General features: G+C 43.8%; 1 protein-coding gene across 4 annotated transcripts in view; it reads left to right on the top strand.

Annotated features, from left to right (window-relative positions):
• The window catches only part of OLFM2 (olfactomedin 2), a 282,766-nt gene that overhangs the window by 224,424 nt on the left and 36,861 nt on the right, over window positions 1-21,481 (top strand). For 3 of the 4 annotated variants that reach the window (XM_061614510.1, XM_061614508.1, XM_061614511.1), the window contains exon 3: window positions 1,039-1,197. In XM_061614510.1, the coding sequence (XP_061470494.1) occupies window positions 1,039-1,197 (159 nt within the window). The remainder of the gene's footprint in view (window positions 1-1,038; window positions 1,198-21,481) is intronic. The other variant, XM_061614509.1, reaches the window with a different exon arrangement.

The following is a 21,481-nucleotide window of genomic DNA, read 5'->3' as shown; positions in this document are numbered from 1 at the left end:
GGGGTGTCAGGGTCTGAAGCATCTTGAACTCAGTGGATAAAAGAGACTTGCTACCGTGCTCATCCCCTAAACTCATGATAAGTCCCTGTAATGCCTTTGGAACCGAACTGGGGTGGGAGAGAGCAACGAAGCTCATCCATTGGGATGGGGGAGAGATTTGGTTTGGTTCTCATTTTAATGCAAACCTACATCATTTGCAGTTCCTGAAACAATATGCAAACTGAAATGCAGCTGCCCTTTGAAATTCACACTTTTTCAAATTTTCCAATACAGTTCTCCAACGAAACAATGTGGACCCAAATTTGTTTATTAGGGAAAAGTGATCAGGGTGGAAAATGAGTATATCAGTGAAAGTAACATACAAAACTGCATTATATTAGGGGAAATTGCTTGCAAAAAATGTATATATATTAGGAGAAACGTGCACAAAAATGCCGATGAATTTTTGGGAGGACTTTTTTTAAAAAAGCACAAACTGATATGGAAATGTGCAGAACTGAACTTTAAAAAAAAATGCAAATCTGAGAGAAACTAAATCGACAGATTCATTTTACTTTACTCACCCGTCATCCTGAATCTATCATGGTGGCTGGTTGAGGGAATTCCATAGAAGGCCAGCTACACCACCATAAACAACATCAGAGATATAGCACATACTTACAATGCCTGGGAAAATAGAAAGGCCTTTGCCTGGCACTGAAATAGCAAAGAGTGGGCTGTAAGTGAACCTCTCTAGGGAAAGCATTCCATAGGGACACCATCACAAAGAAGGGCCATTCCCTGGTGGCCCTACCACCACCACCATCTGTCTAATCCCATCTATAACACTTTGGAGTCTGACCATCCCTTAGAGCCGCCTTTCCCAACCAGTGTGCCTCCAGATGTTGTTGGACCACAACTCCCATCAGCCTCAGCCAGCATTGCCAATGGCTGAGGCTGATGGGAGCTGTGGTCCAACAACATCTGGAGGCACACCGGTTGGGAAAGGGCTGCCTTAGAGGGTGTATCTTAAGTTTTCTTTTCTTTTCTTTCATTGAGCAGGTGCAAAACATCTCCCAGTCCATGGAGGTGCTGGACCTTCGAACCTACCGGGACCTGCAGTATGTCCGTAATACTGAGACGCTGATAAAGGGGCTGGACTCCAGGCTGAAAGTGGCCGCAGAGAGTCAGAAAAATCTGAATGCCAAAAGTTTCCAGGTAACTTTGTATTTGCCTGCAGAGTCACTATATCTGGAGGGACATTGTTTGTGGACTAGCTTACTGGTGCTGGTGGGATCCTGGAGTTTTATTGTAATGGCTGATGGTGTTGTTTGGAAGCCAGGAGAATATGAGAAGATACCTTCTTGATGGAAGATGTGGTTCTTCTGATGTTGGACTTCAGCTCCCATCATCCCTCACCTTTGGCCATGCTGGCTGGGATTGATGGGAGTTGGAGTCCAACATCTGGAAGGCCACAGGTTCCCCATCCCTGTGGTAGATGAAAGCAAGTAATTCTTCTTCATAAAAAAGAAAACGAGATGGTGTGTGCACAGCTCTGAAGATGGGACTTGCTGACAAGCTATTTGGAATTAGAGCTGTGTGCAAACTGCCTCTTCAAATTGTCCACCCTATTTGTAAGCAGAGAAATTGGAGGGCATTTCACTGAATTTCTTTGTAGGGGAAAAGAAAATCTCCAACAGTTTCTTGGGCCTGGGGCTTACCTGTAGCAGTGGCAGTCCCAAAGGTGTTTTACCTAAGGTGACCATCATTTTTCATCTTCCACAGTGCCGAGAGCCGAGTGTCATCCAGGGCACTGAGGGTGGAGTGGGAAAGTGTCATCCACCACATCCTCCTCCTCATCATGGTGGTGGTGGTGGAGGAGGAGGAGAATATTTGGAGAAAATTCTGCAGATTGACTTTCTTTGCCTAGGGAGAATGAGAAAAAGAAAAATCTCAAACACTTTATCAGAAAAAATGTTTTCAGAGAATATGTATTCCCCTTACAGCTTCGGAAGGGAGTGATTTTGAGTGGGTAAGCAGGGGGGAAGGGTTAAGCACACACATATACTTTTTTTCATTCAATTTCACTGTCACCTGAGACTGCTTTTCATTAAAAAGAAATCCTCAGAGGATTCAGAGTGGGAAAGCACGTGGGGAAGGGTTAAGCACACACATACACCTGCCTTCTCTCCACTCAGTCTCACAGTCACCTGAGGCTGCTTTTCATTTTTTGAAAAAATCGGACTCCAGTTTATGCATTCCATGTGTGACATTTCACTTGCCCCTGAAGCTCAGGGTTTCAGAGATTTTGTGGCAGCTTCCAAAAGCAGCGGCTCTGCCTCCTCCTTCTGTCTCCTAAACAAAAGCACATGACCATTGTGCCTCATCCTTGCCCCCTGCTCTGCTTTGTTAGCTAGTATGTGCAGGAGTAAGGATGGGATGATGGGAAAATTTAGGGATGGAGGGAAATTTTGGTTTGGTTCAGATTTTAATGTCAACCGACTGTACCTAATTTTCACTTTACAAAACAATGCATGAACTGAAATGCCGCTATCCTTTGAAATGTGTACTTCTCAAAATTTCGCATTGCAATTATCCTAACAAAAATGTGTATCTATTCATAAAATGCATATATTGGTGAAGACAGCACACAAAAATGCATTCTGTTATGGAAATTTGCTTGCAAAAAACATGCATGTTAGGCAAGAACTGCATACAATTGTACATCGGGGGAAGTTGGCACTGAAATGTTTATGGAACCTTTTGTTTATGTTAAAAATTGCAGCCTGATGCAGAAATGTGGCAAACTGAACTGAAGGTTGGACAGATGAGAATCTATCTCTATCCATATTGCATGGTTTAGTTTACTAGATGTTACCAGGGTAGAAAGGAGAAGAGATGAGGATCCTTCTTTCAGCAGCAGCCACACAATTTCCATTAACATCTAGTGTCAGGTCAGCCTGGTTCCTATTGAAAATAAACAGCTTTTTATAGAGAAAATGGTGATTCACCATTGGGACAGGCTGGGTCGGGAGGGAATGTTTTTCTCTGCAATTTGCCACCTTGGGAACAAGATAAGATGGTCTAAATCATTAAAAAGGTAATGCTTTCATATTTACAAGGATTGGTTTGGTGTGGGGAGGGTGTGGGGAAGGGATCCACTCTGTGTTTAGATGATGGGTCTCCTTCATCACATCCATCTCAATGTTGAAGTGTTTGGTTTTTTTTATTCAGCAGGTGCCTTCTGTTTTAACTTTTAAATGCCTGCTGAAAACCTTTCTGTTCTGCCAGGCTTATGGAAGCAATTAAGAAGATGTCTTTTTGCAATAGTTGATCTCTGGTTTTACTGTATTTTTAATTATTTTTACTGTAAGGGGTTTCCTTTTTTTTTTACTTGTTGTACACGGCTTTGATGCTTTTAAATGACATAGCGGTATACAAACGTATTTATAAATACTAAACAAACAAATACTCTTCCCATTTGTGATTCTCAGCAAGTGGCATTCAGATGCATACTGCCTCTGACAGTGGAGGTAGAACATATCTGTCATGGCTAACAGCCATGTATGAGGTTGAATTGATTCATTCATCAATTTTCACGGCATGACATTTGTCACCAAGAAAGCAAAGCAAACAAACAAACATATGTCAACTGGTAGGAAAACTTTTGCTAAGTGTAAAAACTGTTCAGGAATAGAATGTGCTGGTCAAATAAGGGAGGCCAGTTTTGCTTAGGATGCTTTGGATAAACACTTAGTGAATGTCAAGTAGAAGAATTTCCTCCACCCTCTACTCATCTGGTTAATTTGAAGATGAGTATACTTTTGTCATTTATTGAAAAGGTGTCCGTGTTATGGTTGTATATGGTTTCTTGTTTGATATTTGATGGCCATATATTTAAATGGGGCACATTGCTTAGAGAGTGTAGTGGTAAATTTAAAAGTGTGTTGTCCCTTCATGATAATCACACCATGCCCCCACACCCCTCACATTCACGCCCTCTTCCAAGATTAGACAACCTTCTAAGATTACACAATAAAAATAAGCTTTCAGTCTCTATAATTAATAAGTGAGTAGTTTGGACACCAGGAATCCATGGGGTCTTAAAAATCTGCTGTTTCCTCCTTCCCTACACTTGGCTAGTGACTTCTATATCCTTGTAATCTCCATCTGAGATCTTCTTATCTTATTTTCTGCAGATTCTACTACACTGTGGGTGGAAATCCCATTGTATACATGGTATACATTAAAAAAATCCCATGATATACATGTCAACTCATGTTAAACTTTGTGCTTTGTGTTTAATGGGGCATACTCCCATACTATCATCATCATCATTATTTATTAGTCACTTTTTTTCAAATTGAAAACTCAAAGCAACTTGCAACATAAGTGGGTACAGGATTATGGCCTAGGCTTTCTTGTGAGGAAGTGGCAGAGAAGAGTTCATGATCAGAGGGTCACTTGTGCACACCCAGCCTGGGAGTAACCTCACTTGAATATATTTGGGGCATATTCATGTAAACACACAATAATCATGCCAGATGGGTTGAAGCCTGGAGGTGTACTAAGGGGGTTGGGGAGCGGAGAAAAAACATGTCATTTGCTTTATATGCATCACTTTGGTTAACGGAAGCAAATTTTGATGCCTATGGTACAAGCACTAAGTCCCCCTTTACAGCCATTTTATACCTCCTATATCTTCTATATCTTCGCAACAAGCCTATGAGGTAGATTAGGCTAAGATACAGTGACTGGCCCAAGGGCACCAAGTGAGCTTCATGGCTGAGTGGGGATTTCAAATCCTTTTTGTTCAAAAATGAAAAAGAAAAAAAATCTGCTGTGGGAACTGTGGGTGCACAAAGGTAGCTTGGAAATTTTTTAAAGTCTTCTCACCTTAGGGAGAGACAGAAAGCCTGTTGCTCTGTTGGGATTGGGCAACTCTCCTTGCTGTGAAATGTAGCCAAAGGAGATGGAGGTGTGAGCCGTGCAGCCTTGAGCCTGACAGCTGCAGAAGATGAGACATTGATTAAATGTTAGAGCTGTAGCAAACAGCTTGGCTGGTTTTGATCACCAGCCCTAGGGCAGGTGGTGAGCCCTAGGGACTGCTGGGCAGCACAGCCAACACAGCAGGAGTATGGCCCAGGGTCCCCTGCTGGGAAATCAGGGGATATCGAGAAGAAATAGGACAAAAAGGGGAGGGACAAACTGGGCACTGTTCCTACTCAACAGTTGTTATAGGGTTTGAGGGCAGTTCAGGGGAATGACCAGGCACTGCACAAATCACTAATAATAAAGTGATTTATTAAGGAGAATGAAAAGGGGGAAACTGAGAGCTGATTTCAATGAAAATGTTGATGGGAATAGTCCAGCCAACCTTCTTGTCCAATGGCACAGAGACGAGTGCAAACTGGAAAAGAAAAAAAAATACATTTATTTCAATGGATAAATAGAACTCTGTTTCCTGACATTGAAAAGTTTAAGTCTTCTCTGGGTGATTATCAAGATAAATGATACAAGAGAGTGAATTGCCCAAACCAATTTACAGTGCCCAAGGGCAAGGTTCTTTATGGAGTGAAAGTTACATATTTTATTAACTCCCAAGAAAAGCATACAAACACAGAAAGAAAGATCAATCTTACATCCCTGCTGATGCCTGGGCATCCTCTGAACAACAGCAAATGAACCCCTGAAACTGGAGTTTTGATGCGTAGAGCACCATCCCAGGATCTTGGGTCTATTCTGAGTTTAGAGGGCTTTGCACCGAGCATTATATGCTATTAGAGGCTAATTGATTACACCTGGTGTTTGGGTTATCCATCCATCCATCCCTGTGACAATGTTTATGTTATCTCAAGGTCGAAACAGCACAAAATTTGTGACAAGTAGCTAAGATATATAGCTGACTAGTAATCCTCCCTGGTTCTTAGTACCAGGTGGAGTGACTGAGGGATGGGAATGTAGTGAGCTTATCTCTGTGAAGAGTCTAATAGTCAACATTCCCATGCTCTGCCTGGAGGCGCCATCTCCACATAATCAGATACTTTACAGAATAATAAGGATTATAAGTGTTAACCAGTTATAAGCCTTTGGCCCAAAAGGATCCCTAGGCAAGCAAGGAGCAACTGTGGTATATCAATAACTAAGCCTTCTCAAAATACGGACCCCATCTTCCAGAAATGCCAATACAAGCAGCCATGTTGAGATAAAGTATTCCAGTTTGCCCTGACCTCTTTAACATTTGAAACAGATGAGAAAGCTTTTCTAGTAGCAAGAGATCCCTGGGTTTAGACAGCCAATTCTCCACCATAGGGGTTGCTTCAGCTTTCCAAAATCTGGCACTCATCTGCTTGGCTGTTACTGACAGAAATGTGAACAGTTTTCAGTGAAGCTTAAGATAGCCAGGCCCCCAATATGCATGAAGAAGCACTTCTGATTTTCAAATTAGTTGTAGGACTGCATCCCAATAAGCTGTCTGTCAAGTGAAGGCAGCTACACCACATCTGTACATAAGTACCTCTCTCGCCATAATCCCTCCAATGAAATTGATTGTCACTAGGGTCAGGAACCATCTGGATATTATTTTCAACACACTTTCTTGAACATTTAGCATATGCTGATAATACTAGCCTATGAGACCAGATTGTTTCCCCCCATTTCTTGGGACAATTTCTGTTGTCAGATGCTGTGGGTTGAATGTTTGTTTGTTTATTAAATATCCTGCCTTTTCCCAAGGTGCTTAAGTTTGTTGTTGTTGTTATGTGCCTTCAAGTCGATTACGACTTATGGCGACCCTATGAATCAGCGACCTCCAAGAGCATCTGTCATGAACCACCCTGTTCAGATCTTGTAAATTCAGGTCTGTGGCTTCCTTTATGGAATCAATCCATCTCTTGTTTGGCCTTCCTCTTTTTCTACTCCCTGCTGTTTTCCCCAGCATTATTGTCTTTTCTAGTCTTCATGTCTTCTCATGATGTGTCCAAAGTATGATAACCTCCATTTCATCATTTTAGCTTCTAGTGACAGTTCTGATTTAATTTGTTCTAACACCCAATTATTTGTCTTTTTTGCAGTCCATGGTATGCGCAAAGCTCCCCTCCAGCACCACATTTCAAATTAGTTGGTTTTTCGCTTATCCGCCTTTTTCACTGTCCAACTTTCATACCCATACATAGAGATCGGCAAGACCATGGTCTGAATGATCCTGACTTTGGTGTTCAGTGATACATCTTTGCATTTGAGGACCTTTTCTAGTTCTCTCACAGCTGCCCTACTGAGACCTAGCCTTCTTCTGATTTCTTGACTATTGTCTTCATTTTGGTTAATGACTGTGCCGAGGTATTGATGATCCTTGACAAGTTCAATGTCCTCATTGTCAACTGTAAAGTTACATAAATCTTCTGTTGTCATTACTTTAGTCTTTCTGACGTTCAGCTATAGTCCTGCTTTTGTGCTTTCCTCTTTAACTTTCACCAGCATTTGTTTCACATCGTTACTGGTTTCTGCTAAAAGTATGGTATCGTCTACATATCTTAAATTATTGATGTTTCTCCCTCCAATTTTCACACCTCCTTCATCTTGGTCCATTTCCGCTTTCGTGCTTAAGTTAGTGTACAATTTTATCTTTGCAACAGCCTATGAGATAGGTGAGGTTGAGAGTTGGTAAGTAGCCCAAGGTAACCAAATGAGCTTCATGGCTGATCCAACACTCTGACCACTACACTACAGTGACTTGGCACTGATTTCCTATTAACTGCACCACTCACTGGAGGTGCTGCCTCATCATCAGTTGAAAGGAAGAGGTATTACAAAAGCATGCATCTGAACATGCATCCACACTGGTCATAGAGGGGGATAGAGTTAAAATCAGGATATAAACATCAGAACAGAATTCTCACAGTCCCAGAAAGCCAATGCAGTGCCGCTGAGTGCTCTGTGACTCCAATTTTGCCTGAGCTCCCTCACTCTAGGTAGCTCTTTGCTAGAGGAAGCCATAGAACAGACTTCCCCAGCCTCGTGCCCTCCAGAAATTGCTGGGGTACAACACCCACCCTCCCTGATCATTGGCTATGATGGCTGAGGTTGATTGGAGCTTGAGTCCAACAACATTTGGAGGGCATCAGGTTGGGGAAGGGTGCCATGAGCTATCCCTCTGAGATTCCAGACTTCCTTTTGCTAGTTTCCCTTTCTGCTCCAGATAAGTGCTATAATAATAATAATAAATAATAATAATTTAATTTGTGGGTTGCCTATCTGGCCAATGGCCACTCTAGGCGACGTACAATTTAACAACAATACATTACATCATAATAAAATACATCATAAAATACAATATAACAATCAAACAATAAAACAGTTCCAGTACAGAGTAGTAGGCTATTGGTCGTAAAAATTTAACCCTCCCCGTAAGTCCCAAAGGCCTGTCTGAAGAGCCAGGTCTTCAAAGCTTGGCGGAATACATTCAGGGAAGGGGCATGTCGAAGGTCATACGGGAGGGAGTTCCAGAGAGTGCGGGCCACCACTGAAAATGCCCTCTCTCTTGTCCCCGCCAACCTAGCTGTTTTAGTTGGCGGGATTGAGAGAAGGTCCTGTGTGGCTGATCTTGTTGGGCAGCATGGTTGGTGGCGCTGGAGGCGCTCCATCAGATAAACTGGGCCGAGACCGTATAGGGATTTAAAGGTTAATACCAACACCTTGAATTGGGCCTGAAAAATAACTGGAAGCCAGTGTAGGTCGAACAACACTGGGGTGGTGTGTTCCCGGCGGCGACAGTTTGTAAGTAGTCGAGCCGCAGCATTTTGTATAAGTTGTAATTTCCGGACTGTTTTCAAGGGTAACCCCACGTAGAACGCATTACAGTAATCCAACCGAGAGGTGACCAGGGCATGTACCATCAGTGGGAGCTGATGAGCAGGAAGGTAGGGCTGCAGTCTACGAATGAGGTGTAATTGATACCAAGCTGCCCGGCTCACTGCCGAAATCTGAGCCTCCATGGACAGCTTGGAATCAAGAACAACCCCAAGGCTGCGGACCTGGTCCTTCAGGGGCAATTTCACCCCGTCGAACACCAGGTCAACATCTCCCAGCCTTCCCTTGTCTCCCATGAGTAGCACCTCAGTCTTATCAGGATTCAACTTCAGCCTGTTCCTTCCCATCCATCCACTCACAGATTCCAGGCACTTGGACATGGTCTCCACAGCAGACTCTGGTGAAGATTTAAACGAGAGATAGAGCTGAGTGTCATCCGCATATTGGTGACACTGCAGCCCAAATCTCCTGATGATTGTCCCCAGCGGCTTCATATAGATATTAAATAGCATGGGAGAGAGGATAGAGCCCTGTGGCACACCACAATTGAGAGGCCAAGGGTCTGAAACCTCCTCCCCCAATGCTACCTGTTGATGCATGTCGGAAAGAAAGGAATGGAACCACCGTAGTACAGTGCCTCCTATTCCCGATTCCTCCAGGCGCTGTAAAAGGATACTGTGGTCGACAGTACCAAAAGCCGCTGAGAGATCAAGGAGGACAAGAAAGGTGAATTCTCCCCTATCTAATGCCCTCCTCATATCATCAACCAGAGCGACCAATGCTGTTTCAGTTCCATGTCCAGTCCTGAAACCCGATTGGTATGGATCCAAATAATCCGTTTCATCCAAGTGTGTCGACAACTGATTAGCCACCACTCGCTCAATGATCTTGCCCAGGAATGGTAGATTCGAAATTGGGCGAAAGTTATTCAAAACTTGGGGATCCAAGGAGGACTTCTTTAAGATGGGCTTTACAATTGCCTCCTTGAGTGCTAATGGCATTACACCCTCCTCCAAGGATGCATTGACCACCACCTTAATCCCCTCACCCAATTTCTCTTTGAAGCTCACAAGGAGCCACGATGGGCAAGGATCAGTTAGACAGGTGGTAGGCTTCACAGTCGAGAGCACCTTGTCCACATCCTCAGAAGGAAGAGGTCGAAACCGATCCCATTTGACCGGATTGCAACTGGCCAACTCTGTTTCATTTACTGTGTCCACGGCGTACGGAATTGAGCTCCGTAAATGTTCGATTTTGTCGGCAAAGTGCTTTGCTAATTTGTCACAGGAGGCCTTAGACTGTTCCAAGGGTTCCTGAGCAACTGGACCGACCAGGCTTCGGACCACTTGGAACAACCTCCTGGGACAGCACTCTGCGGACGCAATAGAGGCAGCAAAGAACCTCTTCTTTTCTGCCTTTATTGCCACTTGGTAGGCAGTTACTGCTGCTCTAACCTGTGTCCGGACATCTTTGGAACGGGATTTCCGCCACCGGCGTTCTTGTCGTCTCACCTCCTGTCTCAGATTTTGCAACCGTGGAGTATACCAAGGTGCTAACTGAGTTCTGTTCAGGGGGAGAGGACGTTTCGGCGCCACGCGGTCCAGAGCCCTGGTGATCCCCTCATTCCACTCCATCACCAGGGTATCGACCGTGCGGCCTTCAGCAGGTTCCAATTCCCCAAGCGCAGTCAGGAATCCTTCTGGATCCATTAGGCGTCTGGGGCGGACCATTCTAATAGGTCCTTTTCCCCTACGGAGGGTGTGTGGTATCGAGAAGTCTATATTTACCAGATAGTGGTCTGACCATGACACAGGGGCGGAAGAAGCCACCCCCAACTTCAGAACACTTCCCTCCCCTCCCAGGACAAATATAAGGTCGAGAGCATGACCGGCTACATGGGTGGGCCCAATATTACTAAGGTGCAGTTCCCAGGAAGCCATGGTTTCCAGGAAATCCCGAGGGGCTCCTACGAGAGTGGCCTCAGCATGTACATTGAAGTCCCCGAGAATTAACAGCTCTGGGGACAACGCACGTACAGCCGAGACCATCTCTAGCACCTCGGCCAGGGAGTCTGCTGTGTAGCGGGGTGGGCGGTACACAAGCAGGATCCCCAAACTGCCCTTCGGGCCCAACCTCCAGTACATGCAGTCAACAAACTTAGTCCTATGAAGAGGAGGTCTGGTAAAAACTAGAGACCCCCGATAGATGACTGCCACACCCCCTCCCCGCCTTCCCACCCTCGGTTGTTGTGCATAACGGAAACCCGGCGGACACATGGCCTCAAGAATGGGAGCTGAGGCCTCATCCAGCCAGGTCTCCATAATACATGCCAGGTCTGCTTGCCCATCCAAGATTATATCATGGATATGCGATGTTTTTTGTACTACAGACCTGGCATTACACAACAACAATCGAAGGTCGGTAGGAATCCTGCATCCCCCAGTTGTCGTCTGGTTCTGAACAGACCCGGAACATGGGATGGGTATTACACATCTATCCAGTGTTCCCCTCATCTGGCATGGTCTGCCAACAGTACCATTCCAGCGTCTGCCGCCCACTCTTTCTATAGTTTGGCCCCTCACCCTCCCTGTCACATCCCCCCCTGACTTTCTAGCCATTGAGGTCTAGACCTTGCCACCAGTTCTCAGACATGGAAATCTTACACAACTGTCATACACATGAATGTGTTGCACACATGCATAACCCTGAAGGCATGAAATTGTTACATTGTGATGTGGCTGGTAAGGTTCACATCGAGCTGTCAAGTGTGACAGGATCAAATAAACCTCACATAATGTAAGTATTTAAAATCAACTTGTGTTTTGCATAGAAGTAGCTGGAAAGTTAATACCCCTTCTTTTCAGCTGATGATGAGGGAGCACCTCCAGCAACTTCCTGAGAATGGCAACAACCGACTTCCGGGAAGGGTGACTTCGCTTGTGCCTGCTTTTGGGACGGGCTCCCGCCTCAAAAGAAGCTTATTCAGATATAAATCAGTCAGAACATTTTTTTTTTTGACTGATGAAATTTTATTTTGACGAATCTGCTTTTTCACGACGCCACTAACTGTTTTGATGCTGGGAACTAAATTTGTTTTGCATTCTTGAACATAGAGAGATAAGGCAGGTTGCTCTGTTTATACTGTGATGTCATCAAGCCTGGAATATTAACCCAATTGTTGCTGAAATAAGAAGTGGCTCTTCTTTATTTTTGTTTTGCTTTGTTTTCGTGGTTTTAAAAATGGCAATCAAGAAAGTGGCTGAGAATCTGGAAGTAACTATGTTTCAGAAAATAATGGATGAGATTGAGATAACGAAACAAACCCTGCGACAGGGCAGTAAGGAGCTGAAAATTGAACTGAGCAAAATGACGCAGGAGTTTAAAGAAATAGGGGATCCTGTGAGAGAGGAGAATGAGATCAGAGATGAGAAAAGAAAAAATAAAGGGAAGATACAAGCCCTGGAGATTGGAACAAATGTGGAATTGGAAAAAGATCTGGAGTTTATGGATTTTAGAAATAAAATCTACTGTTTGGAATTTAACGTTATCTCTGAAGAAATTAATGAAGATATTAGAGATAAAGTTATCAATGGCTTGGATAATCTTCTGGACTGGAATGATGTGATGGAGCTTGATATAGAGAAAATCTATGGAATTAACTGCAGCCATGTGACAATGGAAAAACTCTTAAGAGATGAGCCAGTGCATTTTGTAAAAAAGAAGAACACAGATATGACTTTACAACAGTATTTCAGCAACTTATTCAGAATGGATGGCAAGAAAATATTTGGGATAGAGGAAATTCCCATCAGACTCTTATTATATGACTATGGTTACAACAGCAAGATTATTATGGAATACTGATAATGGAAGATTGGACACTGAAATTACTGGACTTAACAGGACTATTGAAGATGGAAGATGGAACTAATAGGGATAATGGAATAATGGCTATTGAAATTATTGGGCCTAACAGATTCTGATGAGATGGATTAATCGAAATGTTTATTTGGACTATGGTTATGACAATAAGATTATTATAATTATTAACGAGATGGAATAATTGACATTTGGAGAAAAATTGATAGATATATTTCTTAAAGAATTGAAACCTCTCTTTGACTTTTTGTGGAAAGAATAAAGTAATGTTTATGAGATTTGATGATTAATTAAGATAACTACTGGAGGAAAGTGATTTTATAATATGATTTAAGAGACAGGATTGTTATATATTATAGACCTATAACTGATTTGATATGTGACAAATGGGAAGTCAACATTTTATTTTTTTTGTTTAATCATTTTTGTTTTGTTTTGTTTTTTTGTCTTTGAATGTTTTATGATTTTGTTTTGTATGTTTTATGAAAATTTGAATAAAAATTATTGTAAAAAAAAAAAGAATGGCAACAACCATACTGGCCCCAGTTCTTTGAACACCCTACTTGAGTGCAGGGGTGTAGTCTTAGACCCCTTACTTTTTTGGGAGCAGGGTCCCAGCAGGGTCCCCATGTCTCCGGCATCCTATGAGCCAATCAGCATGAATGGGGAGTGTGTTGGCCACTGAGAAGAGTCTTCTAACATGATTCCTTGTCCTTTCCTGCTGTTTGGAGCAAATCAGAGTGAAAGGAGGTGAGAAGATTCTTCTCAGGAACCAATACTCTCCTCTTTCATGCTTCTTGGCTCCCGAGAACGTCTGATTTTGTGGGAGAAGGCATTAACAATGATTTCATTCTCTTTCAGAAGCAGGGAAAGTAATTTTTTTATTGTCCGATTCAAATCAGGATGTGACACATAAGGTATCTCTGTTTGTGTTAGCAGCTTCGAAACTACGAGCTAGGTTTATTTCAGAATCTCAACAATAGTTGTTACATAAGCATGATGCTTCAAATTCCTCTTTTTGTATGTATTTTTTTAAAAAATTCAACTCTAAATCCCTTTTGGAATTTTAAAATCAGAAGTTCTATAACTTGCATAAATATTAGCCGTCCTATGATGTTTTAATTTTTTTTATAGAGTTTACTCAATTATAAATTTTAATCTAGTAAGTTTGTTGTATAAGTTTGTGTTGGCCTATGGCCCTGCAATTTAATAAATGATGATGATGATGATGATGATTTCATTCTCAACCCAGCATAAAAAAAAAAGGAGGGGAGGGGACTTGGCTGTGACTGTCATGAAGAGACCCTGCACTTCTGAATTTGCCACTACACTACTGCTTGAGTGCCATGGATAGTATAAGCCTGGGCAAGCTGGCTGGAAAAAAAGCTACAGGTTGTCCAGTAAGGTCATCAGAGATGGATGTCTGTTGCTGAAGGAGGCCAGACCACTGAAGTTATGAAGGCAGATGGTAGAACTAGGGCCAGGTGACTTGCAGTGTTTTGGAGCACCTGTTATTTGGTGCACCAATTGTAACTACCACTGTAAATTCTAGTCTTACCACTATGGTCTATACATTGGTATAGCCTCTTTATTAGACTACTGTAACATGCTGTATGTGGGGCTCCCCTTGCACCTGATTTGGAGCCTTCAGCTAGTGCAGGTGTGGGGAGCCTCCAGTCTCCAGGCCAATCATGGCCTCCCGAAGGGTTCTAATTTGACCCTCGAGGCCATTTTCCCCAAACCATGTCCACCAGTTGATGTCACTAGTGACTGCAGGTGTTTGAAGGCATACCCCATCTGCCCATCAGCTGATGGGCAGATCAGAGTGTGGCTTCAACCCCCCTCAATGCTCCTCTTTCGGACCGCAGAGGTCTGAAGTAGAAGTGCAGAGAGGGGACATTTGAAGGCACACTCCCATCCATCCTTCAGTTAATGAGCCCATCAGAATGTGCCTTCAATCCCCTCCACCCTTCCCCTTCTGACGGCAAAGGTCTGAAGGGAGGGGGGTTAAAGGCTCACTCCCATTCAGGGCAGCCCAGAGTGTGCCTTCAGGTTTGCTTTGAAGTCCAGAAAATTGGGGCTTCAAAGGAAAGCATCACATGATGTCACTATGATGTCAGATGATTGACAGGTGGGCCTATTTGCCAACATTCCTTTGCTGCACTCACTTTACACATTTAAGACATCTGCCTGTAATTTGTGAAGTGGCCCTTGAGTGAGAACAGTTGGTGGTTAGTTACTAACTGTTTTTGTGGGTTTTCAGCAGCAACTAGCACTTTGCTGGGCAATAGCAATTTCATGCTGGCCTTTTCCCAGAGTCAGGGCATATGCTGTGGAAGGTGAGCCAGGGAACTGATTGTTTTGCCTTGAAGCTGGCTGCTCTCGGTACTCTCTGTCTGCAGACTTAACTCATGAATCAGCCAGAGGAGCATCATATTTGCAATTAAAACGCCAAGCAAATCAACAAGCTCCCTTTCCCCCCCTCCAGGCACCTGCGAGAAGGAATTGGTGCTGCTGATAGATGAGCATAGGGCATCCATATTCTGGGCCCTTTGCCATTCAATTACCTTTCCTGGTAATTTTTCAGTCCCAGCCGCAGTGATTAGAGACATTTTGCTGAGAATAATGGGTCACTGATGTGTGCATGGTTGAGAGCACAGTGATATGCCAGAGAATGCCACACCATCCCAGAGACAGCTGGGATGGGGGCAGCCCTTTGGAAGGTGTCTTGATTAGACGGCTGGCTTGCCAGAGCCTATGATTCCTCTCTAGACATGAGTGCCAACATTTGATAGGTCCAGGTGCATACCAGGTTAGGATCAATTCAGGGCCAGCCCTCGACAAGTGAGGCACCTGTATGAGCTTGGGTGGGGGGAAGGTGACCAGCTTCTTGTGGCCTCGAAGCTGGATCTATTTATGTTTCTAAACATAGCAGTCTCTGTCCCCTAAACAAAACCATCCCAGAAGAGGAGACCTGGGCAGCAGTATAGTTGTTCAGTACCTGATTGTCTTCTGCTTCAGCTTTTTGATTGGTCTCGAAACTTAGATAAACACCTTGTGCTAGCTCAGCCCCTGCAGCAGTCCTAGCCTGTGCTATCTGTGGCTCATGGTCTTCAGGTTCATCCTTTTTACCTAGACACCATTTATCTTCTCTCTCTGCTGCCTTCACCTTCCACCCTTCCTTGTCTGGATTACTTACCTGGCTTTAGGAACAGGGAGAGATCCCTGTCTGAAATCCTAGAAAGTTGCTGCCAGTCAGTGGACCAGAGCTTGGAAAAGTTACTTTTTTGAACTACAACTCCCATCAGCCCAATCCAGTGGCCATGCTTGCTGGGGCTGATGGGAGTTGTAGTTCAAAAAAGTAACTTTTCCAAGCTCTGCAGTGGACAGAATACGGAGCTAGATGTACCAATGATCTCAGTATATGGCAGCTTCCTGTGTTTCTCAGCAGGGCAGTCCTTATTTTCGTTATGACACTGTGTGCTTTCATGATTATTGCCCCTTCTTTCTCTCCCAGACCAGGTGCCTGGGAGAACATGTTCCATTTGGCTAGCAGATGGGCCAGCCATACATGAAGCCTGGCCTGTTTGCAGGAGCACAGGAAGCTGCCTTATACTTGTGTCAGACCATTGGCCCATCAAGCTCTGCATTGTCTACACTGACTGGCAGTAGTTCTCCCAGGCAGGAGTTGGAGGACACCAGGGATGGAACCTGGGACCTTCTGCATGCAAGGCCGATGCCCTACCACTGAGCTCCTGCCCTTCCCCCTTTCCTCTGTTCAAGACAAAGACTCCATTATGTGAAAAACATGGGATATTTTTGCATGGCCTTTTTGCCCCAAGGTCACTTCTCATCACCTTGCCTTGGGGCATAGCTAAGGTTCCAGTTTTGTTGGCTCATTCAACACTTCTCCTGCCCCCAATTCCATCTCAGTTCTCAGTACTCAGAACGATTTGGTACTCTTATTGTTTTGTGATGTACTTACTGAAGAATAATTCATGTTTACCCCAAAGCTGAAAGGGTGGGGTGGGATGACTTCCCTTTTCTTTTCAGGTGGACCTATAGTCACCCTACATCTGGCAGACTTTCTTTTCTTTCTAACAAATTCCCTCTAGCCATGTCTTATGAGATAGATTATTTATATCAGCTTGGGGGGGAATTGTGAGGTTTTACCATCAAGGGTTGCCCACACCCTCTTGCAGTCCATCTACTTACCTGCCTTGTTTACTTTATCCTATTCCGCACATGTACCTAGAGATGTAATTACTGCACTTGGCCCAAACATTTCCCCCATGTTTTGGGAACACAGAAAGCTGCCTTATACCAAGTCAGACCGTTGGTCCATCTAGCTCAGTATTGTCAACACTGACCAGCAGCAAGGTCTCCAGGGATGTAGGCAGGATTCATTCCCAGCCGTACCTGGATATGCCAAGAATTGAACTTGAGACCATTTGCATGTAAAGTAGGTGCTCTATCACTGAGCTCTGGCCCTTCTTCCCTTTGACATTTTCTATTTCTCCAGCCTTTCTTTTTATGCAGTTTTGTTTCCTTTTTGTAGACCTTCCTTGCTTCTGATCCAGTTATCTTCCCCCTCCCCACCCCACCTCACCCACCCCTCTTTTTGTTCACGCCATTTTCTCTGTTCCCACTACTGTCTAGGTTTAGTCTGGATCTTTTTTGTTCCACATTTACCCTTGGAAACTGAGGGCAGCGATCCTGACAGTATCTCTCCCCCAGCCGTTGTCAGAAGGTTCTGATTTTCTTCCATCTGATGTGCCAGAACGTAAGCTGCTCTGCCCCTTGTATTCCTGTGTAACTATTCTGGCTTGGCATTGCCAGTGTAATTAGAATGGATGGAGCCTTTCTGAGCTGCTAACAAACTGGGTCACTGACTGCCATTTGCCACTGGGACTGCAAAAATGACCTATGACTGAGATTGATTGTTAGCAGTCCAGTGCTGGCAGGTGGTGGCTGAGATGCAGACATTGGACAGATGTTCCTCAATACCAAGCTGTTAGGGTCCTTTTTAGCTCTCGTGTTTTTTTTTTTTAAAAAGTTTATCAGCATACTAGAACAAGAGACAAGATCCAAGCCCCTGACATTTAGTCAACAGCATACACAATGATACTTTTCAAAGAGGCTTTGGTGCCATTATCCCAAGCTGGCACAAGCTTAAATCATTGGCAGACTTTTTTTTTCATTTTTCAGTATGAAAAGCAGCTGCATCCCACATAGCATTGAAATGGATCCTATTTGAAAGCATTGTGCATAAGGGCATATCTTGAGGTACATCATCTATAACAGCGTTCTTCAACCTTGACTTCCCAAATGTTGTTGAACTCCAACTACCATCATCCTCAGGCAGCTTAGCCAATGGCCAGGAATGATGGGAGTTGTAGTCCAACAATATCTGGGGACCTATGGTTGAAGAACACTGATCTACAACAGACACTTCACTTTATTTTACTACAAGTTTAACTGCCACGTCTGCCCTCTCCCCTGGGAAGTGTAGTTTGGCAAGAAAACCAAGACTCCTCATTTGTTTGTTTATAGAACATATTGATCACTTTTCCAGCATGTATACGCACACATGTGTACACAAGCATGCGCGTTCCCACACACGCACACACAAAGCACTCAAAGTGATGTTTACACTTTCTGAACACCATATAAAACCAATAAGACAACTGCTGATAATTGCAGCAATAAAAGAACTGAAAACTGTCAGCAGAAACATTTGAGACCAAAACATGTTTTAACTTGCTGGTGGAAGAGGACATACCTAATTTCCTAGGGAAGGGAGCTCCACCAGGTAGGCGCCACACAGGACTGGCACCAGGCATGAGGGTGACTTTCTGTAAAACAACGTCTAGTAGACTTCCTCTTACAGTGTTTCCACCAGTACCTGGAGGCTAGGTTGATGAGCCATTGTTTAACATTCCCAAAATATCATAAGAGCATAAGAAGAGCCTTGCTGGGTCAGACCAAAGGCCCATCCAGTCCAACATCCTCTTTCCCGAGAGCAGGACCTGAGTGCAGTAGCTCTATCCTACTGTTCCCCAGCAACTGATATTCACAGATATATTGCCCCTGATCCCGTAGTCAGCATACAGCCATTGTATTTGCAGACCTCTTGATAGCCTTGTTGTTGTTATGTGCCTTCAAGTCAATTTCGATGTATGGCGACCCTATGAATCAGCAACCTCCAATAACATCTGTCATGAACCGCCCTGTTCAGATCTTGCAAGTTCAGGTCTGTGGCTTCCTTTATGGAATCAATCCATCTCTTGTTTGGCCTTCCTCTTTTTCTACTCCCTTCTGTTTTCCCCAGCATTATTGTCTTCTCTAGTGAATCATGTCTTCTCATTATGTGTCCAAAGTATGATAACCTCAGTTTCATCGTTCTAGCTTCTAGTGACAGTTCTGGTTTAATTTGTTCTAACACCCAATTATTTGTCTTTTTCACAGTCCATGGTATACGCAAAGCTCTCCTCCAACACCACATTTCAAATGAGTTGATTTTTCTCTTATCTACTTCTTTCACTGTCCAACTTTCACATCCTTACATAGAGATCGGGAATACCATGGTCTGAATGATCCTGACTTTAGTGTTCAATTATACATCTTTGCATTTGAGAACCTTTTCTAGTTCTCTCATAGCTGCCTTCCCCAGTCCTAGCCTTCTTCTGATTTCTTTATTGTCTCCCTTTTGGTTAATGACTGTGTCAAGGTATTGGTAATCCTTGTCAAGTTCGTTGTCCTCATTGTCAACTTTAAAGTTACATAAATCTTCTGTTGTCATTACTTTGGTCTTCTTGACATTCAGCCTTATTCTCCATGAATTTGTTGAATTCTCTTTTGCCGCTTTCTGAGTCGGTGGCCATCACCACATCTTGCAGCAGCAAATTCCATAATTTTAACAATGTGCTATCTGAAGAAATGCTTCATTTTGTCTGTTCTTGATCTTCTAATATTCAGCTTCATTGGATGACCCTGAATTCTAGTACTATGAGAGAGAGAGAGAGAGAGAGAGAGAGAGAGAGAGTTCTCCTTATTCACTTTCTCCACACTATTCTTTTGTTCCAGGGCAATCTGGAGGAAAAAATGGCAGCTGCTATAGAAAATGGCAAAGTTCAGTGTTAGTTGCCCCCCCCTTGTACATTTTCCAGTTCTACAATATTATTTTTGAGATGAAGCAACCAGAAGTTGGATAGTATTATAAGGGCGACCACATAATAGATCTGCATAATGTAATTATGCTATAAAGGCAGGAAGTTCTCTCTTTCTTAATTATCCTTAACATGGAATGTTCCTTTTTCATAGGGTCAATGTTTTCATTGAACTATACACCACAACCCCTTTGTTAGTCAGTCCAGACCCAATCAGCATATATGTGAAGACAGGATGCCCCAATGTAGCATCTTTCTGTGCCAGGGTAGCCAATGTAGTGCCCTCCAAATGCTGTTAGACTCTCAACTCCCATGAGCCCCAGCCAGCATGGCCAGTGATCAGGGATGATGGGAACTGGAGTCCAACAAGATCTGCTGGGCATCACTTTGACTATCCCTGCTCTGAGGCATTGTGAGAAATTAAAATGGTGTCTCCAGAACCCAGCCCCACCATGCTGATCAAAGCATTAGGAGAAACATTGCAGGGGGCAGTCAGGCACCATCAGCTGACTTTGTCAAAGCAGTGAGTCCCTGATGGCTGCACAAGGATGCCATGTCCTGATGCCAGATATGATGCCATAAAAGAGTCATCCTCTGTACCCCCAAGATCTAAGTTAATGATGTTATATGGACCACCACCACCCAGTTAGCTTTGAAAGCATGGAGGTACATACGATGGAAGCAGATCCCCCTCTCAGAACCACAGGAATTTCACAGAATTCTTAGGGGAAGCCAGCTGACTGGAAGCAGGTCGGTTTTGGAAGCCATCCATTTTGAAGAGCTTTCTACCAACACGTCAGCCATTTGGGAATAAGTGAGCTAGAGCAGGAGTAGGGGAACCTGTATCCCTCTGGATCTTGTTGGACTCCCAACTCCCATCAGCTCCAGCCAGCCAATGGTCAGGCCAAGGGATGATGGGTTGGAGTCCAGCAACATCTGGAGGGTCACAGGTTCCCCATCCCTGAGCAAGAGGTACACTGAATCAGGACAGCTCCATCAGGTTTTGGCTGTGTTATATTAGGCCAAGGAACGTGATAACACAGTGCTCCATGTTTATTTTTTCTATGTGATTTTTTTTAACCCAAAGCAGCCCAGGCAGTCGGAAGGAAGGAAGAGCACATCAGAGGGGATGCTCAGATATGGAATCCTGTATTTATCCCCCCTTGCCCCTAATGGGTGGAAAAAACAATGTGAGGAATGTGGTTTGTATTCAGTTAAGTTCTACTCAGAGTAGACCCATTGAAATGAATGGACCTATATTAGTCATGTCCATTCATTTCAATGGATCTACTCTCAATATGTCTAATATTGGTTACAACCCTACAATTTTGAATTGAAAAAGGAAGATTGGAAGTTGCTTGATAGGGTATTTGTCTTTGTAGCCCAGTATTGCCTACTCTGACTGGCAGCAGCTTTCCAAGGTCTGGCAGAGAAGATGGAATGACTGTTAAACCACTTGAAATCTGTAGCAGAAATATTTCCTCAGGGTGGGAGCTAAGCAGGGCCGGATTAAGCTGAAGAGGGCCCCTAGGCTGATTCTGAGCCGCCCACCATCCCGTCTCATCCCATCCCATCCCCCCCGCTTCACCTACCTTTCCGCTTTTTTTGCGGCTGCGCACCCTGTGTGCGCAGGTTTGTCATCAATC

Source organism: Rhineura floridana, chromosome 3 (assembly GCF_030035675.1).
Source record: "Rhineura floridana isolate rRhiFlo1 chromosome 3, rRhiFlo1.hap2, whole genome shotgun sequence".
NCBI classification, from domain to species: domain Eukaryota; kingdom Metazoa; phylum Chordata; class Lepidosauria; order Squamata; family Rhineuridae; genus Rhineura; species Rhineura floridana.
Note: the sequence above shows the minus strand (reverse complement) of the source record. Positions and strands in the feature narration are given on the sequence as shown.